The sequence below is a fragment of the Acipenser ruthenus genome, chromosome 28 (assembly GCF_902713425.1).
Source record: "Acipenser ruthenus chromosome 28, fAciRut3.2 maternal haplotype, whole genome shotgun sequence".
NCBI lineage: Eukaryota > Metazoa > Chordata > Actinopteri > Acipenseriformes > Acipenseridae > Acipenser > Acipenser ruthenus.
The window spans coordinates 3,431,909-3,458,983 of NC_081216.1; the positions used below are offsets into that span (position 1 = coordinate 3,431,909).

The following is a 27,075-nucleotide window of genomic DNA, read 5'->3' on the forward strand; positions in this document are numbered from 1 at the left end:
CGGCTCTAGTGGTTAGAGCTGAGGAGGGACTGGGAGGGAGGCAGTGCGGCTCTAGTGGCTAGAGCTGAGGAGGGAGGCAGTGTGGCTCTAGTGGTTAGAGCTGAGGAGGGACTGGGAGGGAGGCAGTGTGGCTCTAGTGGTTAGAGCTGAGGAGGGACTGGGAGGGAGGCAGTGTGGCTCTAGTGGTTAGAGCAGAGGGACTGGGAGGGAGGCAGTGTGGCTCTAGTGGTTAGAGCTGAGGAGGGAGTGGGAGGGAGGCAGTGTGGCTCTAGTGGTTAGAGCAGAGGGACTGAGAGGGAGTCAGTGTGGCTGTAGTGGTTAGAGCTGAGGAGGGACTGGGAGGGAGGCAGTGTGGCTCTAGTGGTTAGAGCTGAGGAGGGACTGGGAGGGAGGCAGTGTGGCTCTAGTGGTTAGAGCTGAGGAGGGACTGGGAGGGAGGCAGGCAGTGTGGCTCTAGTGGTTAGAGCTGAGGAGGGAGTGGGAGGGAGGCAGTGCGGCTCTAGTGGCTAGAGCTGAGGAGGGACTGGGAGGGAGGCAGTGCGGCTCTAGTGGTTAGAGCTGAGGAGGGACTGGGAGGGAGGCAGTGCGGCTCTAGTGGTTAGAGCTGAGGAGGGACTGGGAGGGAGGCAGTGTGGCTCTAGTGGTTACAGCTGAGGAGGGACTGGGAGGGAGGCAGTGCGACTCTAGTGGTTAGAGCTGAGGAGGGACTGGGAGGGAGGCAGTGCGGCTCTAGTGGCTAGAGCTGAGGAGGGACTGGGAGGGAGGCAGTGCGGCTCTAGTGGTTAGAGCTGAGGAGGGACTGGGAGGGAGGCAGTGCGGCTCTAGTGGCTAGAGCTGAGGAGGGACTGGGAGGGAGGCAGTGCGGCTCTAGTGGTTAGAGCTGAGGAGGGACTGGGAGGGAGAAGGGAGCCAGTGCTCTGAAATACAGCAACTTCAGACTTGAGACTGACTGCAGGGCGAGAGTGTAAAGAGGACCATGATGAAATAAACACTGCAGCGGCTCGTTACTGTCGACAGCGGGGAAGCGGTTTACATGCGACGGTGCGACCTTTCAACTCAACCAGGGTGGGGTCGGCAGTGTTGAAAGGTCACCTTCAGAGATCACGGGGTCAGAACAACACTAAGAACGAGATTTGAATGAAACCCGGTGTAGCGTTTGAAAGTGGTACGTCATCAGAATGTGATACGCAAACCACATTTTGGTACAGGTGCAATCAATTGCGATCTGATGGGTGTTTTCCTATTGTCAAACAGAGGTACACTGCCAATTAATTATACATTATTTTTTTTTGCATATTTAAAATGGAAACGGACAATCAATTTCTCTAAAAAGAAAAAAACAATTCACAAAGAACAAGACAAATGGTGGGAAAATATGATAAATTACAGAACAACGATGGAAAAGACTGGAAAATATGATAAGTTAATTTAAAAACATGCAAAAGACCGAATAACGTGCCAGATTTGAATTGGCACTGCATGCTTTCTTAGCGGAAGTTGTTTAGGCATTGCCATATATATATATATATATATATATATATATATATATATATATATATATATATATATATAAATTAGCTCCCCCTTCTCTCCTCTCTCTCCTCCAGTGCCAGCCCCTCTTCTCTCTGCCCACAGCATTAACTCCGTCACACCGCTGAATTATCACAGCCTAGAAATCTCTGTCTCTCCCCTCCGCCGCCCGGCTCTCGAGTCCCAGATCTCTCCCTCTCTCGTCCCTCTAATTCAGAAGCGAGTGAATTCAGAGGAACCGTCACCCCCGGCATCGCGATGCTCGACATTTTCATCCTGATGTTTTTCGCCATTATCGGACTTCTTGTTCTGTCGTATATAATTTACTTGCTGTGAGAGCTGAACCGACCGAGAGAAACGTCATAGACAATGAACCCAGGGCCGGAGGCGCACCTGCGGGCTGCCGAACCGACCTGCACACTGGTGCGTGTCTCTATTATTTACCCTATATATATATATATATCTAGACAGCATTCAGAACTGGGCAGACACATGACAAATTACATTTAATAGAGAAAAGTGTTAGGTACTGCATGCAGGCAATAAAAATGTGCATTATAAATATCATATAGGAGATACTGAAATTGAAGAAGGAATCTATGAAAAAGACCTGGGGGTTTATGTTGACTCAGAAATGTCTTCATCTAGACAATGTGGGGAAGCTATAAAAAAAGGCCAACAAGATGCTCAGATATATTGTGAAAAGTGTTGAATTTAAATCAAGGGAAGTAATGTTAAAACTCTACAATGCATTAGTAAGACCTCATCTAGAATATTGTGTTCAGTTCTGGTCACCTCATTACAAAAAGGATATTGCTGCTCTAGAAAGAGTGCAAAGAAGAGCGACCAGAATTATCCCGGGTTTAAAAGGCAAGTCGTATGCAGACAGGCTAAAAGAATTGAATCTATTCAGTCTTGAACAAAGAAGACAACGCGGTGATCTGATTCAAACATTCAAAATCCTAAAAGGTATAGACAATGTCGACCCAGGGGACTTTTTTGACCTGAAAAAAGAAACAAGGACCAGGGGTCACAAATAAAGATTAGATAAAGGGGCATTCAGAACAGAAAATAGGGGGCACTTTTTGACACAGAGAATTGTGAGGGTCTGGAACCAACTCCCCAGTAATGTTGTTGAAGCTGACACCCTGGGATCCTTCAAGAAGCTCTTTTCTTTACCAGTTTTACCAGCGGTCTGTATTCATGTAACTAATAATCAGAATAATCGGAACTTGGCCTGTGTCTTCCAGATGCTTGACATCTCCGGATGGACTAATGGACAGAAGGACGGAGCGAGAGACTGCTGGGAATGTCCTCTGAGCCTTGAGGGAGAGGGAAAGACAGACCACAGCTCCCTCACTGTCCCGTCTCCACAGTCCTTCCACTCCCTCCTCAGCTCTAACCACTAGAGCCACACTGCCTCCCTCCCAGTCCCTCCTCAGCTCTAACCACTAGAGCCACACTGCCTCCCTCCCAGTCCCTCCTCAGCTCTAACCACTAGAGCCACACTGCCTCCCTCCCAGTCCCTCCTCAGCTCTAACCACTGGAGCCACACTGCCTCCTTCCCAGTCCCTCCTCAGCTCTAACCACTAGAGCCACACTGCCTCCCTCCCAGTCCCTCCTCAGCTCTAACCACTAGAGCCACACTGCCTCCCTCCCAGTCCCTCCTCAGCTCTAACCACTAGAGCCACACTGCCTCCCTCCCAGTCTCTCCTCAGCTCTAACCACTAGAGCCACACTGCCTCCCTCCCAGTCCCTCCTCAGCTCTAACCACTAGAGCCACACTGCCTCCCACCCACTCCCTCCTCAGCTCTAACCACTAGAGCCACACTGCCTCCCTCCCAGTCCCTCCTCAGCTCTAACCACTAGAGCCACACTGCCTCCCTCCCACTCCCTCCTCAGCTCTAACCACTAGAGCCACACTGCCTGCCTCCCTCCCAGTCCCTCCTCAGCTCTAACCACTAGAGCCACACTGCCTCCCTCCCAGTCCCTCCTCAGCTCTAACCACTAGAGCCACACTGCCTCCCTCCCAGTCCCTCCTCAGCTCTAACCACTACAGCCACACTGACTCCCTCTCAGTCCCTCTGCTCTAACCACTAGAGCCACACTGCCTCCCTCCCACTCCCTCCTCAGCTCTAACCACTAGAGCCACACTGCCTCCCTCCCAGTCCCTCTGCTCTAACCACTAGAGCCACACTGCCTCCCTCCCAGTCCCTCCTCAGCTCTAACCATGAGATCCAGACAGCCTCCCTCCCTCCCTCCCAGTCCCTCTGCTCTAACCACTAGAGCCACACTGCCTCCCCCCCAGTCCCTCCTCAGCTCTGACCACTAGAGCCACACTGCCTCCCTCCCTCCCTCCCTTCTCTCCCTCCTCAGCTCTCCACTAGTAGCATGAAGCGTGCAGTGTGTGTATCAGTGTGTTGTTGCACACGCTGCTTGAACAGACCCTGCAGCGAGACACCCCCCCCCCCCCCACTCTGTCTTTGTGCTGTTCACACCCCCTAGTGTGTCATCAGTACAACCATTAAAACTGGTTTATTTGAGCTGGGTTTTCGGTGGTATTGTTATTATTACTATTGGTAGTATTATATTAGAGTCTCACAGAGTAGCCATGCCTTCCTACACCACAGCACAACCTCACTTAAAAAAAACCTTCCAGGAATAACTGCAGTGCAACACCTGTACTCATTGTGAGGATGGACACACTGACTAACACAAGAAGTGCACTTTTCATAGACACTGACACACTGACACACTGACACACTGAAACACACACTGATACTGACACACACACTGACACACGCACACACACACACACACACTGACACACACACTGACACACTGACACACACACTGACACACTGACACACACACTGACACTGACACTGACACACACACTGACACACACACACTGACACACACACACACTGACACACACACTGACATACACACTGACACACGCACACACACTGACACACACACTGACACACACACACTGACACACGCACACACACTGACACACACACACACACACTGACACACGCACACAAACTGACACACGCACTGACACACGCACACACACTGACACACGCACACACACTGACACACACTGACACACATACTGACACACACTGACACACACACACACACACACACACTGACACACACACTGACACATGCACACACACTGACACACGCACACACACTGACACACACACACAATGAGCAATGTGTACGACTCATTACAGGCTATACATTGACTTTGTTAATTGTTGGTTTACGCTTCAAAGCTTTGTTCAAACTACCACAAAAATGAGACTGCTGGATTGCAGTTGTGGTCTTTGTCCAGCTGGTGGCGCCAGAAAGACACTTCAGGTCTGAATTCTCAGTGAGCCTACGCGCCACCTACTGGGTATAACTAATAACTCCAAGCAGCAATTCAATTTAATAATTAGGAGTACAAGTTCTATTAGGTTATCTATGATAATGTTAAAATGACACGCTGTGGGTTTCAACTTATTCAGCTAACCCCATATTGTCCTGGAAGCTGAGAGTGGAGTGTTTACACTAGCGCTCATTATTATTAAGGTGCAGGGTAATGACAGTGCTGGAGAGCTCAGTAGTGCTCACTATTATTAAGCTGCCGGGTAATGGTAGCTGAGAATGGAGTGTTTAGTCCAGTTCTTTATCTTTGCATTGCAGTGGGTGTCATGCTGACTTTCCACCAGCAGGTGTCACTACAGCTTAGCCAGTGACAGAAGCCTGTTTTCATAAACAGCTTGTTGCCATAAATCAGTCAACTGGCTTTCCTCTCCACTGGTTTAATTTCTCAGTTATTCTTTAATTACCACCTTCCTACTGTTTAACTGGTTCCCCTTTAGCTAAACTGTCATTGCTAGTGCCACGAACACTAATAACAAAGTATTTTTGGCTCTAGTGTGCACTGCTTTACCACACTGTGCTGTGCTTTTACGAGAGGGATTTAAAAAGCAGTAAACTTTGATTAGGGGCTGGTTCATCATGTTTTTTTTTCACTGCATTGTGCTGCGCGTTTACCAGGGTGTACCAAAGCAGTAACTTTGAGAAGGGGCTGGTTCATTATCTTCTGTTTGTTACTACACTGCTGGGCTTTCCTACAGTGGCCCAGTTTCTCAGCTCTCTGCCAGCAGACATCACACTGCCTCTTGGGGTCTGGATCTGGAATACATGAGCAGTGAGCTGGCGTGGCCTTGGGAAGGATTTGTGGGCACACACAGGGAACTGGGGGGGCGGGGGGGGGGGGGGGGTTGCTACATACACACACACATACACATTATTTTCTTAGTTTATATTTTTTTTAGTTTATATTGCAGTACACAGTAAAGACATTTGGAAGAATTTTACTAACTCAAGACAACTTTTTATTTGGTCCCAATACAAAATTTGCAGCCACTCCAACATACACAAAGAGACACTCACTCACAGAGACTCACATACGCACAGATACACACAGAGACTCACATGCACACACAGATACACTCAAGAGACTTGCATACATACACTCACAGACTCACATAAACACTCACAGACTCACATACACAGATACACTCACCAGATTCCTCCAGTGCAGTTCATGTTGAGTCACGCACCAAGCTCCATCCAAAACAAACATTATATATCCCAAACAGAGCAGCACAGACACGTCTTCGAGGGTCTCTGGTTGTATTGCACAAGTCCAGTGCAGCTACCTCTAACACACTCAACCGTGGCAAATTTAGAAAGACTGGTAAATTCAGTGACAAACGTTTGTACTTTCGTTTGTGGCTCTTTCTGTGTGTGTGTCTGTGTGTTAAAATATGAAACTGCTCCCACATTCTACTCATGTTAATTTTGCTATGGTCTGTTAATTGTTCCCCAGCAAAACAAATTCATATTCACACAAATACATTTTTTTAAAACATTTTTATTCTGAATAATTAGATTTTCTTAAGTATGATTTCTGTCCAGTAGAATTCATAATATTAGTATAGTTCTTCTGTGCATTTTGTATGCTTGCTTCCATTATTAAGTAGTGCTGATCCAGACCAGTCTTTGGGGTTCCAAGGTAGATTCTGGCTACCCTGAGAGCTGTAGTTCACCACAGCTAGACATGCAGGGCATTCTGAGGGCTGTAGTTCATCTAATATTCTCTGACGATGCAAGCATGGCATCCCCTTGACAATGCACGTAGGGCATTCTAGGAGCTGTAGTCCATCTGATCTCATGGATTACACACACAGTGCAGTCTGGGAGCTGTAGTTCTGATTAAGTGACAGCTAGCACTGTCAGTAGCAGGGGGGGGCATTCTCCTGTTGAGTGTGAGGGCCAGTGTCTGCTTTTATTTATCAATCAGAGGAAGTTGCTGCCCTCTAGCATCGTTCAGGATTAGGCAAGATAAACTACAGTCCCCATAATGCCCAGGGGCCAGCCCAAAGGTACCTACCAAGTGAAAGTTGCAGACAGACAGTCCTTCCTTCTGTTTCAGCGTGCATGTTCCGTTCCTTAGCAGTTTAAACACTATACGCGGGTATGCAGGGCACAGTGCTATATTCAGTGTACGGTCCGTCGAAACCGTCCAAAGTGACCACTGTACTGTACTGTGCTGTGCTGTACTGTGCCCAATATAAACCTTATTCAGGTGCCTGCTTTGAGTTTCAAGTTTTTGGTAAAAAAAATGTAATAAAATAAAATTAAACAAAGTCTTTCCAACTGGCACAAGCCTGGTTCTGCTGAAGGAGCAGAGAGCAGCCCATAGGGACAGTAACAATAACGATAATAATAATGAAACAGAATAAAGCTGGTTGAAGTCAGTGCCACGCTGTCCTCTGTCGACAGTGAGCCCAGCCTCCTCCTCAGCATTGCTCTGCCTCTATGAACCCCTCCTTCTCGTGACCTCCGACCTCCACCTCCGTGTAGCTGGAGTGAACTCCCTGGTTGCGAAACTTCATGACCGGCCAATGGTTCGAGCGCCTCTGTGGAGAGCACAGGCAGACACACAGACAGGCAGACAGACAGACAGCACAGTGTTCAGTTGCAGTTCCAGTTATAAATCACATATCAATGTTTTAAGAATTTGTCCAGGTCTCATCCCATGCACAGAACATACAGACAGCACAAGTCTAAGGTTTAAAAAACAGTGTCTGAGTGCAATCCTCATTTCTGTGATTTATATTAATCTAGTATGTGGCATCATGTGTAGCGTGTCTCCTGTTAGAAGAGACATAATTTCGCACAATTTAATTCCCACATTTTCAATGCGAATCCTTAAAAAAAGCCTTGAAGGGTTTGGTATCAGTTAATGCACAGAAACATCAACAATATCAAACATAACAATGTGAACACGGCAGGGGGCTCGCTCCTTCTTTCACTCTGTTTCATTCTCTCTCCCCTCCCCTCGAATCCTCCCGCTCCCTCTCTCATTGTCCCCTCTATCTCCTCTCTCTTGCTGAAGGTTACCCCGATTCTCAGTCTCATAATTTTCTTCTTGCTCTGAAATGTCCTCAGCTAAATTACCGTTGCTGTGCTCTTTCTATTTTTGAAGAAGATGGACGTTTATTACCCAGATGAATGAAACCTGTCACATTCAATCTCCAGCCTGTCAGGTCAGCACAGCAGAGCTATAATTCCATCCTCATTACAATTACAAATGAGAGGCGAGAGATGTGACTGGAATATACCTTTCTCTCCCTCCTTTCTCTACTATCCATACCCACCTTTCTCTCTCTCCTCTATCCCCTTGTCTCTCTCTCACTCTCTATCCTCCCCTCCTCACACTCTCTTCTATCCCCCCTCCCTCTCTGTTTGAAATCTTAACAGTAAATCAAGATGTAGGTCTGTAAGAGAACTGAGAGATGGACACAGAGAGACAGACATACTCACCTGTATCAGGTACAGTGCAGATGCGCAGGTGGGGTTGTTGATGTAGAGACAGACAGACAGACTCACAGACAGGTAGACTCACCTGTATCAGGCACAGTGCAGATGCGCAGGTGGGGTTGTTGATGTAGAGACAGACAGACAGACTCACAGACAGGTAGACTCACCTGCATCAGGCACAGTGCAGATGCGCAGGTGGGGTTGTTGATGTAGAGACAGATAGACAGACAGACAGACTCACAGACAGGTAGACTCACCTGAATGAGGTACAGTGCAGGTGCGCAGGTGGGTTTGTTGATGTAGAGACAGACAGACAGACAGACAGACTCACAGACAGGTAGACTCACCTGAATGAGGCACAGTGCAGGTGCGCAGTTGGGGTTGTTGATGTAGAGACAGATAGACAGACAGACAGACTCACAGACAGGTAGACTCACCTGAATGAGGTACAGTGCAGGTGCGCAGGTGGGGTTGTTGATGTAGAGACAGACAGACAGACAGACAGACTCACAGACAGGTAGACTCACCTGAATGAGGTAAAGTGCAGGTGCGCAGTTGGGGTTGTTGATGTAGAGACAGATAGACAGACAGACAGACTCACAGACAGGTAGACTCACCTGAATGAGGTACAGTGCAGGTGCGCAGGTGGGGTTGTTGATGTAGAGACAGACAGACAGACAGACAGACTCACAGACAGGTAGACTCACCTGAATAAGGTACAGTGCAGGTGCGCAGGTGGGGTGGGTGTTGATGTAGAAAGCCAGCAGTCCCAAAGCCAGCAGCAGCAGCACAGCTGCCACCACCCCAGCAATGAGACCGCTGTGCACCGACAGACCCTGCTGGCTGGGAGGGGAATCGCCATCATGTAGCTCTGAGGAAAACAGAACAATAACAATAATAATAATGACAATCAATACTACTACTACTACTACTGCTACTAATAATAATAATAATATAAATAATAACTCACCGTTGCCATTGTAGTGGATGAGTAGCTTTGTATCATCTGGAACAGAGACAGACAGTTATTCTACTATCTCTACTGGCAGTGCTGACAACTTCAAGCAGAAACATTTGTCAAAGTATTTAGACTACAAGTCTTGTAAGACATTTCTTCCAGTCATCTTTATATGTTAAGGTGTACATTTATTTATTTATTTTTTTATAAATTTAGTAGTCACCAATTGTTTTCATCATTTTCTCCCTAATTTGGAATTGCCAATTATTTTTAGGCTCAGCTCATCGCTACCACCCCCGCGCTGACTCGGGAGTGGCGAAGACGAACACACGCTGTCCTCCGAAGCATGTGCCGTCAGCCGACCGCTTCTTTACACACTGCAGGCCCATCATGCATCCACCTCAGAGCTACAGCATTGGAGGACAACACAGTTCTGGGCAGCTTACAGGCAAGCCCGCAGGCACCCCGCCAGACCACAGGGGTCGCTGGTGCGCGGTAAGCCGAGGACACCCTGGCTGACCTAACCCTCCCTCCCCCTGGGCGACGCTCGGCCAATTGTGCGCCGCCCCCTGGGAGCTCCCGTCCACAGTCGGCAGTGGAATAGCCTGGACTCGAACCGGTGACGTCCAGGCTATAGGGTGCATCCTGCACTCCACGTGGAGCACCTTTACCGGATGCGCCACTCGGGAGCCCCCAAGGTGTACATTTATAAACTGATTATAGTTTGCGACTGTCAGAGTTGAAAGGTCAAGCTCACCTTCTGTGACAGGACTGTCCAGCAGCTGGCCGGGGTCAGGGGTTGTCTCGGAGCCAGAGGGGTCGAATGAGACTGAGGCGACCACTTCCTGTTCTGAGTAATCTTCGCAGGTCTGGCCTCTCGACTGAAACAGAAAGCAGGTGTCAGGTGACAGGAAGAGCATGATAAAACAGACGGACAGACAGACAAGGGGGCTTGATTGAAGTCTTTAAAATCTTAAAAAGAGTTTACCAAGTTAACTTGAACCCAGAACAGAACAGAAAACAGTTGGAGTTGGATATTTAGTGGACACACTTCTTCACACAGAGAGTGGGTGGGGGGGAGGGTGGAATGGGTTACCAAGGGTTACCTAGCCATGTTGAGTCTGAATCACTGAGGTCCTTTAAGACCCGTCTTGACAAAGTTCTGAGATCAATCAGCTGCTCGGAACCGGACGAGCTCTGATGGGCTGAACGGCGTCCCTCTCACTCATATATTTTCTCATGTTCTTAAGTCTGAGCCTGTGCCTCAGCAGTGCTATTGGATTTAGTACTGACCTCATCTGCGCAGCCATAGTTCAGCCATTCCTGTCTATGCCGGTCAAAGCCATCCGAACACCTGAAACACAAACACAGGCACTGTACTTGGAGCAGTGGTCTGTACTGGGAGCGCTGGTCTGTACTGGGAGCCCTGTCTGTACTGGGAGCGCAGGTCTGTACTGGGAGCCCTGTCTGTATTGGGAGCCCGGTCTGTACTGGGAGCGCTGGTCTGTACTGGGAGCACTGGTCTGTACTGGGAGCACTGGTCTGTACTGGGAGCCCTGTCTGTACTGAGAGCCCAGTCTGTACTGGGAGTGTTGTTCTGTACTGGGAGCCCTGTCTGTACTGAGAGCCCAGTCTGTACTGGGAGTGTTGGTCTGTACTGGGAGCGCTAGTCTGTACTGGGAGTGCTGGTCTGTAATGGGAGCGCTGGTCTATACTGGGAGCTGTGGTAATTTGGGTCCTTTTGTTTTTAAGAATTGAAACACAACACTGATTCTTCATAATGTTGCTGGCTGGAGTTTAAACCTAATTTGAGTTGCTGAGAGAGAAGGAGAAGGACAGAGCGAGTGAGAGTGAGAGTGAGAGAGTTTTTTTTTAGCACATGCTAAGTTCTTGATAACTTGTTTTGACTGTAATGGTTTTGGCAAAACCTGAATTTTCTTGTCATGCCATTAAACTTAGAGAGAGAGGAAATTAGAATAGAGGGAGAAGGAAAGGGAGAGGGACCTTTAAAAGTGTGCAGCGCTTGGTGTCAGCTGCATGATGGATTAGAGTGTGATCCCTCTCGACCCACCACACATTGTAATAATTATTGGATTTAATAAACTGTTTAGTTAGATGGAAAGAAAAAAACACATGACATGAAATCTATTAGACTCTGGGCCGGGAGGGGATATATATCAAAAGAGAAAAGGGAAGGAGGGCTGGAAAAAAAAAGCAAGAAGGAAAAAAAGAGAGGTGAAATCAATGTTCCTGCCCTTGAAGGAGTGCTAACCCTTTCCTGGAAGATGTTTTCTCATCTTGTTCTGTTTGATATTCTTTAAATACAACACTGTGTAGATATTGCTGTTGTTTCCTAATCACTGCAAATGAACTAACTTCAGTCAGAACCCTAACCCTAACCTTAACCCTAACCCTAACCCTAACCCTAACCTTAACCCTAACCCTAACCCTAACCCTAACCCTAACCCTAACCCTAACCTCTAACTCTTAACCTGCAGCACAGGTTTCAATGATGTAGCAAGTTATCCACAGCATGTTTGAGCACCTCTGTCTCCCTGCCTTCTTGCCTCTCTCCCTGCCTCTCTGTCTCTCTCCCTGCCTCTCTGCCCCCCTCCCTGCCTCTCTGTCTCTCTCCCTGTCTCTGTCTCTCTCCCTGCCTCTCTGTCTCTCTCCCTGCCTCTGTCTCTCTCCCTGTCTCTGTCTCTCTCCCTGCCTCTCTGCCTCTGTCTCTATCCTGCCTCTGTCTCTCTCCCTGCCTCTCTGTCTCTCTCCCTGCCTCTCTGTCTCTCTCCCTGCCTCTCTGCCTATCTGTCTCTCCCTGCCTCCCTGCTTCTCTGCCATCCTGCTACCTTCCATCCCTGTCTCTGGCTCTGTGTTCATCCCAGTGCACTGCTTCCTGACTTCCTGCCATTGTTTTGCTTGTTCTGGACGCAGACATGAAAACAGTCTTGCTGCCAGTTTCCTAACACCAGCACCCACCCCCCACCCCCAGCTCTCAGCTGCATTCAGCCCACTCTCTCCCTCTCCTCTCCTCTCTCTAAAACAACTTGGCAAAGGCCTTCCTCAGTGTTCTGCGTGGGTCTGCTTTACATTCTGTCTCTTATCCCAACATTCGAGACACACCCAGCCTCTCCTCTCCCCCTTCTCCCCCAGCCTCTCAACCCTCTCCCTCAGCCTCTCCCTTCTCCCCTTGCCTCACCCCTCTCCCCGGTTCTCCCCTCACCTCTGGATGATGTTGCACCAGCTGCAACTGGTGCTGGTGTTGGCGGAGAGGCAGGACTCACAGCTCTCGTGCTGCAGGCAGGCTGGGGAGAGAAGAGAAGGGGTGAGTGTGTGTGTGAGTGTGATTGTGTGAGTGTGTGTGTGAGTGTGATTGTGTGATTGTGTGAGTGTAATTGTATGAGTGTGATTGTGTGAGTGTGATTGTTTGAGTGTGATTGTGATTGTGTGAGTGTGATTGTTTGAGTGTGATTGTGATTGTGTGAGTGTGATTGTTTGAGTGTGATTGTGATTGTGTGAGTGTGATTGTGTGAGTGTAATTGTGTGAGTGTAATTGTTTGAGTGTGATTGTGATTGTGTGAGTGTGATTGTGAGAGTGTGTCTGGGAGGCTGTGTGCAGCAGGGCACTCACTGGGGAGGGGGGTGAACACGAAGGCTGACATGTTGGTGATGCTGTCAGTGTCGACTTCCACGCGATGGTACTCATAGATAGTGCGTCTGCGTGCCTCTGTGGAGATAACACAGCACAGTCACTGACGAGTGAGAGAGAGAGGGGGAGAGAGGGAGAGACAGAGAGAGAGGGAGAGGGAGTGAGAGGGAGAGGGAGAGAGAAAGTTAGGGGAGAGAGAGCTAGACATTATTCAACATTACTATATTATTGATATGACTTTCCGGGAACAGGATAATAAAATGAGTTTGTGAAATCTACAATGTAATCTGGCGGTTACTGATAGCGATCCTGCCTAGTTTTTGAGCTGTGCCGTGCTGGGAATGCTAACACTGTCTGGTCTGCAGCAGCTTCCCTTAAGAAAAGCTTCCCATAGTAAAAGCTTAGAAAAGTGTGATAAAGCACTGTGAAAAGGAGGCTGGAAATGTTCCCTGCAGTTCCCCAGAGGAATTAAAATCCACTTTGACAAGAACAAACACTTCACTGTTACATCTTTCCAAGAAAAACAACAATTGAAAAAAAATAACTTTCCTGGTTCATTATCTTCTCTGTGCTTCACTATACTGTGCTATGCTTTTACCAGGGCAGGTTAAATTAAATTGAATGAATCAGGTGTCTGGGTGAATCTGACCTGGCACGTGCGGGGAGTTTTGGATCACCATGAAGGCATCAGAGAGACCGGCCTTCACTGGGTGCTGAGCGGAGCTGATCTCACTCACTGGCACTGGCACCTGAGAGGGGAGAGAGTGTGTCAGTGAGTGTATGAGTGTGTGAGTGTGTGTGAGTATATGTGAGTGTGTCAGTGTGTGTGAGTGTGTGTGAGTGAGTGTGTGTGTGTGTGTGCGTGTCAGTGAGTGTGTGTGAGTGAGTGTGTGTGAGTGTGTGAGTGTGTGTGAGTATATGTGAGTGTGTCAGTGTGTGTGTGTGTGTGTCAGTGTGTGTGAGTGTGTGTCAGTGAGTGTGTGTGTGTGTGTGTCAGTGTGTGTGAGTGTGTGTCAGTGAGTGTGTGTGTGTGCGTGTCAGTGAGTGTGTGTGAGTGAGTGTGTGTGTGTGTGTCACTCACGTCTCGGTAGCTGAAGGTAATGCTGCCCTCCTTGTGCAGCACTGCCTGGAAGGTGAAGCCTCCTCTCTGCTCCCGGCCCTTCAGCCTCACCTTGTCCCACTGCACCACGAACACTGTGCCTGCGGACAGAGGGAGAGGGAGAGGGAGAGGGAGGAAGAGAGAAAGCGAGAGGAAGGAAGAGAGGGAGTAAGGGAGAGGGAGAGTTAATCGCATGACAGGCGACATCACAGGTGCCTAATTCAATCACAACCATAAAACACTCAATAGAACTGAAATTTTGACTTTATTGCTTGTCTACCTGATCCGCTGTAACTATTCACAGCTCTGCAAGGGTAATGCCTAATACAGGCAGGATCAGCACAGGACCATTGCTCTTAATGGCACCGTTGAGAGATCCCTCACACTTACCACCTATCACACAGTCATATACATACATGAAACAAAACTCATTTTTGCACTGAAGACACTGAGAAAGACATCTAGTGGAAATGTTTCTCATTGACTCTATTAGATCCCTAATTCCTCGCAGGTGTGTGCCTTGCTTACCATTGTCGTGGTAGTGGACGGTGGAGTTTTTGGAGTAGCTGGGGTCAAAGTTCGCCATGAGGGGCGCGATGTACTGCGTGGCCGTCAGCATGCGGTGCGTGACCTCTCCCGTGAAGATGAACCCTGGAGGCGGGAGGTCAGAGGTCAGTGAGGTTGATATCCAGGTAGCTGTTGAGGCTGTTGTTTTTGTAGTTTAGTTTGACAACTCTATCAAAACACTCTTTTTAATATATCACAAGCTTGGTGAACAGCTGCCAATGCTGGCATTTCTGTTCTGGTTACAATGGGGGGTGTGACTGGAATACTAGGGTCTTGGTTCGAACTGCTTTCTGTTAAAAATGATCAGAACTGGCAATATTATCACAACACAGCACTTTTCTTTTGTTAAATTTATTTGTTATGCACATATTTTATAATTATAGTTTGTAAAGCAATGCAGAAATCCTCACAGGCAATGTTTGAGATGAAACATCGCTGCTTCCTGGTACCTGATCACTTCCTGTTGTGCTGTAGGTCACAGTCCGAGAGCAGCTAGGCTGCTGGAGGGAGTTTGACCTACAGCACAACAGGAAGTGATCAGGTACCAGGAAGCAGCAGTTTTCTACAGCGTGATGTCTGAATTGCCCTGAACAACCAAAAGATTCCCGGCACAATAAAATGCCATTGTCAGTAATCATGGTAAGAAATTGATTTTGCATTGGTTGAAGATATAGAATAATTTCAAAGCCGGGACTAGGAGACCATCTCAACAATTATTAAGAAGAAAAAATAATAACCAAAACAATGTTTGGGAGTAAGGAATGTGCAGCCTAAAGGGGTAAAACACTGATTCTCTATAATTAGAAGAAACATTTTAATAATAAATAACCCATAATGAGCTTGTTCAAAGGGAGCCTGTGGAATTTGTGACACACAGGCAGGCAGGGAGGAAGGGTGCAAACAATTAATTACTCAAACGAGCCAAAACCAAAAACACAACAGAACATCTTCAAAGTGCTGACTGTGCTCCGGAGCTCGCGAACCACAGACAGGGTGTAAACTATTAATTTAATAATAACTTAAAATGACCCATAAAATAAAATAAAAACACAATCAGAAACAAACTGTTCTCAAAGCTGGTAGTGCACTTTGGTTTTTACAACATGCATGAACAATTATTATGTCAAGCAATTAAAAAACCATAAAAATTATTTCAAAGCAAAAGAAACTCTATTCAACTTTTTTTTTTACATGGGATGTTAGCAATTATTAGACATAATCAGCAAAAAAATATTGAAAATGAAATCATAATGTAAGAAAACTTTTTTTCCACATTTTAACAAGCTCAGATTTCCATGTAAGGTGTTGAAGGCACATTATGAATCACTCTCCTACAGTATTTTAAGAAGCATTTTTCACACTGAACACACATAATAGGATTTGCAAACAGAGGAATCAGGGAGATGAAGGTCGTTTAAAGTCTCTCTTCAACTAAAAATAGATGTAATTAGACAGAAATGGGAATGTCAGTTTGGTAATTTTACAGTAATTATTTGATTATTAGAGCCTCGTGCCAGTTAGACTGGCTAGTGGTGGCCGTCTCCCTGTATTCTTAGCATCAGCGCAGTCGAAACTGCTTTCAAAGCCGTGGCGGGTCCACTTACCTCCCGTCGCTACGGTGATCTGCCTCAGATAGTGGCCGTAGAAGGGGAAGTCAAACGAGAGGGCTACCCGCTGAGATAGGGAGGGGGAGAGGGAAGGAGGAGAGAGAGGAGGTGAGAGCAATACAGGAACTTGTTTTAATGTGTGTCTCTGTGTCAGTCTCTCAGAGTGTTGCTGTCGGTGTGTATGTATCTGTGTGTGTGGGTCTCTCAGTGTCAGTCTCTCAATGTGTGTGTGTCAGTGTGTGCCTGTCTCTCAGTGTGTGTGTGTGTCAGTGAGTGCATCTCTATCAGTACTCTCTTGTGTCTTGCTCTCAGGAAGTGTGTGTGTTTGTGTCAATGTGTGTCAGTGTCAGTGTGTGTCTCTGTCTCTCAGTGTGTGTCTCTGTCTCTCAGTGTGTGTCTCTGTCTCTCAGTGTGTGTGTGTTCCTCACCGAGGCCTGTCGGTGTGTGTTGGACAGGATCCCGTGTACTCTGACCTCACTGCGTTCCAGGGCGGTCATGTCGATCCAGAGCTGCTCTGTGCGCGGGTCCGACGGGCCGAGACTGCGCCACAAGTAATATCTGTGCTCGTCCTCCTAGGGGGGAGAGGAGAGAACAGTGAAGCACCGTCCATAGCATGTACTGCAGCAAACTGCAGTGTTTTTATGTGGATCGACACCCCCCTTGGGGAGGAATTGAAGGCTAGGCCAGGTAAGATGACACTGATGAATGGCCAGTCTTACTAACTCAGCTCTCAGTGATTGCAGTTTAAGTGCAGGTATTTTCTGTCTTGCTGGCACAGTTTGATCTGCTGGAGTTTGATTCGTCTCCCAGATTGCGTTATGGTTTGAAAGCAGGTCAGGGAGGAGGGTGTGGCTCGGCATGTTAGCTTTAAAGAGATTCCTAATGGAGTCACAGGAAGGGGGGGCACCCTCAACATATAGGGATGGAGGGAGAGAGGGAGGCAGTGTGCATCTAGTGGTTAGTGCTGAGGGACTGGGAGGGAGGCAGTGGGGCTCTAGCTTTAGAGCTGAGTAAATGGGAGGGAGGCAGTGGGGCTTTGGTGGTTAGAGCTGAGTAACCTCCCTCCTGTATGAATGTAGAAGTTGTTTCACTGTCTCTGTGATGTGAAGCAACTGGCCCACTTGCTGAGAAATCTGTGACTCACAGCCCACCCCCCCCCCACACACACACTCCTGCAGTTTAACAAGTTCAACCCCATACCCTGCTGTTTAATAGGATCACACTGCTCTGCTCAGTAACTGACTGTGCTTGTTAATTTATAAAACCCTGCGAATCATAATGCCCTGGCCTGGACATTACACATCTGTGACTGGTTACTGCAGTGTGGGTGGAAAGAAAGAAAGAAAGAAAGAAAGAAAGAAAGAAAGAAAGAAAGAAAGAAAGAAAGAAAGAAGCCACCATTTCTCTTAAGGAGGGTGCCTCAAGCCTGCCCTTTACTCTCTATTCAGGTTTTAGTTTGGGTTTTTTTAACCTCCCCCTCTCTCCTCACCACGATGCGTGTCATGTTGTCAAGCAGCGTGTCGATGGCCAGGTTTCCTCCGATTGGCTCTCGGTTGAGCCTGGTCTTGTCTGTCTCAGCCAATCGCAGCTCTCTCCTGCCTCGGCTGGGCTCGGGGGCTCCCTCGGAGACGCTGTACCCCAAACCTGCTGGAAACAGCAACCACTGACACACCCTGCACACCAAACCCTAAACAAATCCCAGTGAAAAATTCAGGAAACTTTATTTAGCCGAGAACAAAGAGGAATCAGGGGGGAGGTTTTGATTGTAATCTTTAAAATCTTAAAAGTAGTTGGCATAGTGAAGCAGCACCATGCTTTCGAACTCCCTAACCACCTCCCCTCTCATTTACACAGCCCCCCTGCCACCCCCTCTTCACACAGCCCCCTGCCCCCCCCCCCCCTCCCCTCAATCACACAGCCTCACACACAGACACACATGCACACAGACACGCACACACATACACACACACACACTCCATAACATGATTCTGTGTTTCTTTTTCATTTTTTCATTTTTTTTTTTAAAGATTTAATGGAGCCGTGATCAGGTTACATTAGACCAAGCTGAACATGAGAGAGAGTGACAACAGTTGCTGAGAGAGACTGAGAGATAGAGGGAGAGATAGAGGGAGAGGAGCAGACAGGGAAATTACAGGGGGCAGAGGGAGAGGGTGAAGGAGAGAGAGACCTGGGCAGCCCACATAAGTTACACATATCATAAAATAAGGAATTACTCTGCTTGTGAATTCTGGTAGGTTTCTTTGTTTTGGTCTTGTTTTGGATGCAAGTCACCAAATATCAACACTGAAGCTGGTCATGAGACCAAACCCAGAGCATTAACATTAACCCACTGCACCACCTAGCCCCCCAGACTGGAAAGATGAAAGGCTTTAACCCACTGCACCACCTAGCCATGCAATTGTTTGAAAGGGAGAGTAACTGGTTGACTTGCACAGTTGCAGATGCAACGCAAAACATGTAATTGAGGTTAATTTATAAACCTTTGGAAGGAATGTGAAAGCTTGTGATGTTTTAAAAATAAAAAAAACGCCCAGTCGGACGGTTTCTCTTGGAATTTGTTTATTTGCTGGGCCTGGGAAGCACAGACACAAACACACACACTGCCACAAACACACACACTGACACAGACACACACACTGACACAAACACACACACTGACACACACACACACACACACTGACACAAACACACACACTGACACAAACACACACACTGACACAAACACACACACACACTGCCACAAACACACACACACACACACTGCCACAAACACACACACTGCCACAAACACACACACACACTGCCACAAACACACACACACACAAACACTGCCACAAACACACACACTGCCACAAACACACACACACACTGCCACAAACACACACACACACAAACACTGCCACAAACACACACACTGCCACAAACACACACACTGACACAAACACACACACACACACTGCCACAAACACACACACACACACACTGCCACAAACACACACACTGCCACAAACACACACACTGACACAGACACACACACTGACACACACACACTGACACAAACACACACTGACACAAACACACACACTGCCACAAACACACACACACACAAACACTGCCACAAACACACACACTGCCACAAACACACACACACACACTGCCACAAACACACACACACACACACTGCCACAAACACACACACTGGCACAGACACACACACTGACACAGACACACACACAGACACAAACACACACACTGACACAAACACACACTGACACAAACACACACACTGGTATGAACACACACACTGACACGAACACTCACTCTCTGATAGACTGACTGTCAGAGAGTAATGGTGCTGTTCTCAGAACTAACTGTATCTTCATTTATCTCTCTGGCACCCAGCAGGGCTAATTCTGTATCGATATAGTTACAAGAGCTTAACAGGATTAATTGAGTTACATCTCCTGGGAGGGAAAACACTGCACTTTCTGCTATCTGTGTCACATCTTTCTGCATGTACTGAATGTGCTGAGTTCTCTATATTAGACTGTATTGAATTAGCTGGCTCTCAGATCCCCAGTACAGCACTGAGTTCTCTATACTAGACTGTATTGAATTAGCTGGCTCTCAGATCCCCAGTACTGTACTGAGTTCTCTACACTAGACTGTGTTGAATTAGCTGGCTCTCAGATCCGCAGTACAGCACTGAGTTCTCTACACTAGACTGTATTGAATTAGCTGGCTCTCAGATCCCCAGTACAGCACTGAGTTCTCTATACTAGACTGTGTTGAATTAGCTGGCTCTCAGATCCCCAGTACAGCACTGAGTTCTCTATACTAGACTGTATTGAATTAGCTGGTTCTCAGATCCCCAGTACAGCACTGAGTTCTCTATACTAGACTGTATTGAATTAGCTGGCTCTCAGATCCCCAGTACAGCACTGAGTTCTCTACAATAGACTGTATTGAATTACCTGGCTCTCAGATCCCCAGTACAGCACTGAGTTGAATTAGCTGGCTCTCAGATCCCCAGTACAGCACTGAGTTCTCTATACTAGACTGTATTGAATTAGCTGGTTCTCAGATCCCCAGTACAGCACTGAGTTCTCTATACTAGACTGTATTGAATTAGCTGGCTCTCAGATCCCCAGTACAGCACTGAGTTCTCTACAATAGACTGTATTGAATTACCTGGCTCTCAGATCCCCAGTACAGCACTGAGTTCTCTATACTAGACTGTATTGAATTAGCTGGCTCTCAGATCCCCAGTACAGCACTGAGTTCTCTACACTAGACTGTATTGAATTAGCTGGTTCTCAGATCCCCAGTACAGCACTGAGTTCTCTATACTAGACTGTATTGAATTAGCTGGCTCTCAGATCCCCAGTACAGCACTGAGTTCTCTACACTAGGCTGTACTGAAGAAGCTGGCTCTCAGATCCCCTGTACAGTACTGAATTCCCTAGACTAATTAGCTTGGGCAATGTTCAATAAATTTGTTGGAGTGTATTTCATATTTTCAGATTGAATTGAATAATTTTCCTCCCCTCAGGTACACAATGTGATGACGAGAGAACACAGGGAGAAGGAGAGAAGGGGAAAGGGTGAGGAGGTGAAAGAGGTAAAGACAGAGGAGAAAGGAGAGAGGGAGAGGGAATGGGGGTGTTTGAGGGGGTGGTGAGGGTACAGAGAGGGAGAGGGAATGGGGAGATACTGGCAGCAGGGAGGGGGGAGAGGGGTGTAGTTTCGCCCTGTTTATAAACAGACAGAAGGTAATGAGGGACCAGGCCACAAATTAGAGGGCAGAGGTGGAGGCGTGTTGGCACTGCTGCCTGCAAACTGGCTGCTTGAATTGCCCTCCTTTTATAAACAGAAGTCTAGTCTGCTTGGGCAGGGCTGGGCAGGAGAAAGGTCTCCACCCAGAGGTCTGTATTTTAGGAACTCTCCCTACCTCCTACAGACCACCTACTAGTCTCTGATTTACTCTTTTTAACTCAAAAAAAGCACTAGTCTCCTTGACTCTGTTTCTTTTAGTTTCATCTAAATAAAAACACTGATGAAGACAAGTTTCGTCTAGTTTCAGTTTACTGAATTTCTTTCGTCTGTGATTTATGAGTGTTTGGTGAGATACACGTTCCTCGTATCTGGGTCACATTTCCGAGACGCTCCACACACAAACACTTCTCCTTGAAATTATTTTCTAACTTTTTTCTGAACCTTTACCCCGCTGGGAATAGCCCCAGCTGGATTTTATTAGAGCATTGCACTGCACTGGAGAATCTCAATGGACTGCATCTGTGGCTATCCCAGAATTATTATTATTATTTTATTATTATTATTATTATTATTATTTATTTCTTAGCAGACGCCCTTATCCAGGGCGACTTACAATTGTTACAACATATCACATTATTTCACATTTTACAGATATCACATTATTTTTACATACAATTACCCATTTATACAGTTGGGTTATTACTGGAGCAATCTAGGTAAAGTACCTTGCTCAAGGGTACAGTAGCAGTGTCCCCCACTGGGGACTGAACCCACAACCCTCCGGTCAAGAGTCCAGAGCCCTAACCACTACTCCACACTGCTGCCCTCTGGATAGCAACTGGTGGTTGCTATCCAGAGCTGTAAAATGCTCAAATAAATCCTACTGTGGCTTGTCAGGGTCTAGGCTGATCAAATCAACCCCCTCAAGGTTAAATACTTGAGTGTGCTGAACGCTGGGTGTAAGAGTGAAACTAGGTCTCTAGTAGCCTGGGATCCCTTCTGAGTGGGAAAAGGTTAATTACACCCAGTGTAAACCTATTCCAAGCAGTGCTTTAATGAATCGTTGCAGAGAGAGAGAGAGAACTTAAAAAAAGAGCAAGAAGCTCTGGCATTGCTAAGGTAGGAGTGGATGCCAGCTTGTATCAAACAGCTCCCTGTGCAATCCTCTCTATATAGTGCCTGGGTTTCTAATTGGTTTAGTGTTATTGGTTTTTTTTTCATATCTGATTATGATAATCATTTTTGCCTCCCTGTTTCCCAGTATGTCGCCATCGCAGGGTTAAACTCTATTTTTAGCTAATTATATTTAGGTCACCCAGCTGCTGCAGAAAAATCACATTTCTGCACATTCTACAAGACTCACAACCCTAACACAGAAGGGGTTCGGAAAGGGAGGTTTGTAGTGCAAAGATTAAACCTGTTAAGAGTTTGAAAGTGTTGAACACTTTGGATATTTTTTTTATATCAGAAATAGTATGCTCATTTTATTTATGTTTGTTTGCACTTTATAATCTTGTTCATCTTCTACCTGTTGTTAAATGTATAGGTTTCATCAATCAAACAATGAGTCTGTCTCGAACATGTCAGTGTGCACATACATTGAGACTTTAAAAAACATGTATGTTAGCCTTACAGTAGTACGTGCAGTAAGAAGTAGGCACCCTTTCAAGATTTTTTTTAATTTTTCTTTCACATACACACACTGTTAATGTTGTACACATGTCTTTCGGAACTGTCTTCAATCTAAAAGAAGCAACACTCTCTTTGATTGGTTATATATGTTAAAGTTAACACAGATGTAGAGAGAGACAGAGAGAGATAGATAAGCTTGCTTACCAGTGTGTCCATGCATCCAGACTCCCATCAACTCACCTTGTGAGAGGCAGACCAGTAGCAGAGCGCATAAACTCATCATTGTGTAACCAGCTGGAAACCCTTGTAGCTCTCTCCTCACTTTCTTTCTGTCCTCTCTTTCTCTCTCTCTATCTCGCTCTGACTTTAAGAAGGTCCTGTCCAGTTCTCTCTCTCTCTCTCTCTCTCTCTCTCTCTCTCTCTCTCTCTCTCTCTCCTCTCTTTCTCTCCGTCAGGGCTGTCCTGCTGTTGCCATGACAATGTTAGGACACTGCAAGCGACAGATGAGTGTGCTGTCAAAGACCAAAATGTCCTCTCCTCTCCTCTCTCTCGATCCCTCCCTCTCTCCTGTAATCAGAGCAGGGCAGGGACAAAGATATTATTTCTCTCTCCCTTTTTTTTTGGTTTCTTTTCTAGGAAAGAAAGACAAAGACAGTGAGAGAGAGATAGATGGTGCCAAGTCGGAACTATGAGAAGAGGACTGCCTCCCCCTTGTGGTCAACAGTGAGAACAGCTGGTGAGTTTCCAAATTATACATGATTGGTTTGGAAACAGATAAGGAAATATAAATTGTACAATGCAAGGGTTCTGTATTATACTGAGGGGCAGACTGGCAGACAGACAGTGGCATTACAATGGCAATGCAACAATGGGACGAGGCTGATATTGGTAGAATGGGACCACAGAGGTACCTTATCAGTACAAGTAAGACAGTCATTGTGAAATTGCCTTTGCTAGCAATGCTGTGGTCTGCTAATGGTTCTGCTAGCCTGGGTTTCCTCAGGGTAAAGGTGTGGGTTTAAATGTGTGTGTGTGACGGCCCGGTCTGCTAGCACAGAGCAGCAGCTACAAGGAGACAGGAATTCACTTCCCTGTGGGACTGACGCTGAAGAGCTGCACAGCTGGTGCGTGTGTTTAATAAAAACAAAAACATTGATCTGTTACTCTGAATCTGTGTTGCTTTTATTATTCATTTATTACTGCCCATTACTCTGCTTTACTCTGATTACTCTGCACTACTCAGTGTTACTCTACATTACTCTGCTTTACTCTGAGTTACTCTGAGTCACTCTGCGGTCCCAAGCGCACACCAGCCTGGCAGATGCACAGCAGAGGGAGCTGGTTCTCATTAAATGCTGTCAGCACATTCCCAATAATGGGGCTTCATGAGTCAATCCTTCCAGTTGAAAACATGTTTATAAGCGCTGGTGCTAAATCTGTAAGATAGAAATCTGCAAACTAGCAAACAAAAGTACTAAAGAAGATAACTGAGTCAAGCAGACAAGCGTTTGGGCTAGTGCATTCATCAGTGCTATTATTAAGGAGTAACTAGAAGAAACTGAAAACTTCCGAGCGGCGCATCCGGTAAAGGCGCTCCGCGTGGAGTGCAGGATGTGCCCTATAGTCTGGACGTCGCCGGTTCGAGTCCAGGCTATTCCATTGTCAACCGTGGACGGGAGCTCCCGGGGGGCGGTGCACAATTGGCCGAGCGCCATCTGTTGTGGGGGGGGGTTTAGGTCGGCCAGGATGTCCTCGGCTCACCACGCACCAGCGACCCTTGTAGTCTGGCCGGGCACCTGCAGGCTTGCCTGTAAGCTTCAGAGGACAGCGTGTGTTCGTCTTCACCGCTCCTGAGTCAGCGCAGGGGTGGTAGTGGTGAGCCAAGCTTAAATAATAATTGGATATTCTAAATTTGGAGAAAATAAAAAAAATAATTGGCGACTACTAAGATTAAAAATACTTGTTTTAAAACACAAAGAAGAATGAAAACCATTTTAAAATCACTGGGGACAACACAGTCAGTTTGTGTTGTATGTACCTCAAAAGCACTCACTGACAAGAGTACACTTGTCACATAAAGACACAGAGCTTGTGTTCCAGAGCAGTTCTATCACTGCTACTCTCTGTGACAAACTGTCCATTGTATGGCTTGACCCTTAGCATTATTAAAGCCATGTGGAATGCACTGAGCTGAGCCAAAATAATAATAATAGAAAAAGAAAATGATTAAGAGCTGTTTAAAAGAAGGTCGAAAGGAACATCTGGGGGCTTTACAACACAAGAGGCAAAACCATTCTCAATCAGCACCCCTCGATACTGTAACAGAGCCCCCAACTCTCCCTCAATCAGCACCCCTCGATACTGTAACAGAGCCCCTAACTCTCCCTCAATCTGTACACCTCTATACTGTAACAAAGCCCCCAACTCTCCCTCAATCTGTACCCCTCTATTCTGTAACAAAGCCCCTAACTCTCCCTCAATCTGTACCCCTCAATACTGTAACAGAGCCCCCAACTCTCCCTCAATCTGTACCCCTCAATACTGTAACAAAGCCCCCAACTCTCCCTCAATCTGTACCCCTCTATACTGTAACAGAGCCCCTAACTCTCCCTCAATCTGTACCCCTCTATACTGTAACAGAGCCCCCAGCTCTCCCTCAATCAGCACCCCTCAATACTGTAACAAAGCCCCTAACTCTCTCTCAATCTGTACCCCTCAATACTGTAACAAAGCCCCTAACTCTCCCTCAATCTGTACCCCTCGATACTGTAACAAAGCCCCCAACTCTCCCTCAATCTGTACCCCTCTATACTGTAACAGAGCCCCTAACTCTCCCTCAATCTGTACCCCTCTATACTGTAACAGAGCCCCCAACTTTCCCTCAATCAGCACCCCTCGATACTGTAACAGAGCCCCTAACTCTCTCTCAATCTGTACCCCTCAATACTGTAACAGAGCCCCTAACTCTCCCTCAATCTGTACCCCTCTATACTGTAACAGAGCCCCCAGCTCTCCCTCAATCAGCACCCCTCAATACTGTAACAAAGCCCCTAACTCTCCCTCAATCAGCACCCCTCAATACTGTAACAAAGCCCCCAACTCTCCCTCAATCAGCACCCCTCAATACTGTAACAAAGCCCCCAACTCTCCCTCTATCTGTACCCCTCAATACTGTAACAAAGCCCCCAACTCTCCCTCAATCTGTACCCCTCAATACTGTAACAAAGCCCCCAACTCTCCCTCAATCAGCACCCCTCGATACTGTAACAAAGCCCCCAACTCTCCCTCAATCAGCACCCCTCGATACTGTAACAAAGCCCCTAACTCTCCCTCAATCTGTACCCCTCAATACTGTAACAGAGCCCCCAACTCTCCCTCAATCTGTACCCCTCAATACTGTAACAAAGCCCCCAACTCTCCCTCAATCTGTACCCCTCTATACTGTAACAGAGCCCCTAACTCTCCCTCAATCTGTACCCCTCTATACTGTAACAGAGCCCCCAGCTCTCCCTCAATCAGCACCCCTCAATACTGTAACAAAGCCCCTAACTCTCTCTCAATCTGTACCCCTCAATACTGTAACAAAGCCCCTAACTCTCCCTCAATCTGTACCCCTCGATACTGTAACAAAGCCCCCAACTCTCCCTCAATCTGTACCCCTCTATACTGTAACAGAGCCCCTAACTCTCCCTCAATCTGTACCCCTCTATACTGTAACAGAGCCCCCAACTTTCCCTCAATCAGCACCCCTCGATACTGTAACAGAGCCCCTAACTCTCTCTCAATCTGTACCCCTCAATACTGTAACAGAGCCCCTAACTCTCCCTCAATCTGTACCCCTCTATACTGTAACAGAGCCCCCAGCTCTCCCTCAATCAGCACCCCTCAATACTGTAACAAAGCCCCTAACTCTCCCTCAATCAGCACCCCTCAATACTGTAACAAAGCCCCCAACTCTCCCTCAATCAGCACCCCTCAATACTGTAACAAAGCCCCCAACTCTCCCTCTATCTGTACCCCTCAATACTGTAACAAAGCCCCCAACTCTCCCTCAATCTGTACCCCTCAATACTGTAACAAAGCCCCCAACTCTCCCTCAATCAGCACCCCTCGATACTGTAACAAAGCCCCCAACTCTCCCTCAATCAGCACCCCTCGATACTGTAACAAAGCCCCTAACTCTCCCTCAATCTGTACCCCTCGATACTGTAACAAAGCCCCTAATTCTAACTCAGCCTCTGTACTCTAACTCTCGGTATACTGCAGCAGAATGTTAGCAATAGATCCCAGGCATCCAGGCTTGTGTGATTTACCGTGATTCTTACAAGTAGGAAATTAGTTC

At 47.0% G+C, this 27,075-nt stretch overlaps 1 protein-coding gene and 1 long non-coding RNA gene across 6 annotated transcripts; one reads left to right on the top strand and one right to left on the bottom strand.

Annotated features, from left to right (window-relative positions):
- Positions 1-1,624: 1,624 nt before the first annotated feature.
- On the top strand, positions 1,625-3,386 carry LOC117434586 (uncharacterized). Its single transcript, XR_004549075.2, has 2 exons — positions 1,625-1,953; positions 2,781-3,386. It is a non-coding gene; the product is annotated as an uncharacterized LOC117434586 (long non-coding RNA).
- A 3,070-nt stretch (positions 3,387-6,456) lies between these two features.
- On the bottom strand, positions 6,457-23,357 carry plxdc1 (plexin domain containing 1). Of its 5 annotated transcripts, none has more exons than XM_059003251.1 (14): positions 22,938-23,357; positions 17,794-17,951; positions 16,778-16,876; positions 16,302-16,371; positions 14,659-14,781; positions 14,113-14,231; positions 13,681-13,780; positions 13,014-13,109; positions 12,606-12,687; positions 10,676-10,736; positions 10,140-10,263; positions 9,395-9,430; positions 9,132-9,295; positions 6,457-7,520 (listed from the first exon to the last, which is right to left on the bottom strand). In XM_059003251.1, the coding sequence occupies exons 1-14, from the start codon at positions 23,014-23,016 to the stop codon at positions 7,401-7,403; spliced, it is 1,431 nt and encodes a 476-aa protein (XP_058859234.1). In that variant the 5' UTR covers positions 23,017-23,357; the 3' UTR covers positions 6,457-7,400. The 5 variants fall into 5 exon arrangements, with proteins under 5 accessions (XP_058859234.1, XP_033913249.1, XP_033913248.1 ...); XM_034057358.3 differs by having other exon boundaries at positions 6,458-7,520; positions 16,733-16,876; positions 22,974-23,355; XM_034057357.3 differs by having other exon boundaries at positions 6,458-7,520; positions 16,733-16,876; positions 17,794-17,948; positions 22,938-23,355.
- Between the last annotated feature and the right edge of the window lie 3,718 nt (positions 23,358-27,075).

Coding starts and splice junctions, on each gene's coding strand:
- plxdc1 (XM_034057356.3), bottom strand. CDS start 23,016: ATGATGAGTTTATGCGCTCTGCTACTGGTCTGCCTCTCACAAGGTGAG. Junction 14,232..14,658: donor CGTCCACTACCACGACAATG/GTAAGCAAGGCA, acceptor CTCTGTCCGCAG/GCACAGTGTTCGTGGTGCAG. Junction 13,110..13,680: donor AAACTCCCCGCACGTGCCAG/GTCAGATTCACC, acceptor TTATCTCCACAG/AGGCACGCAGACGCACTATC.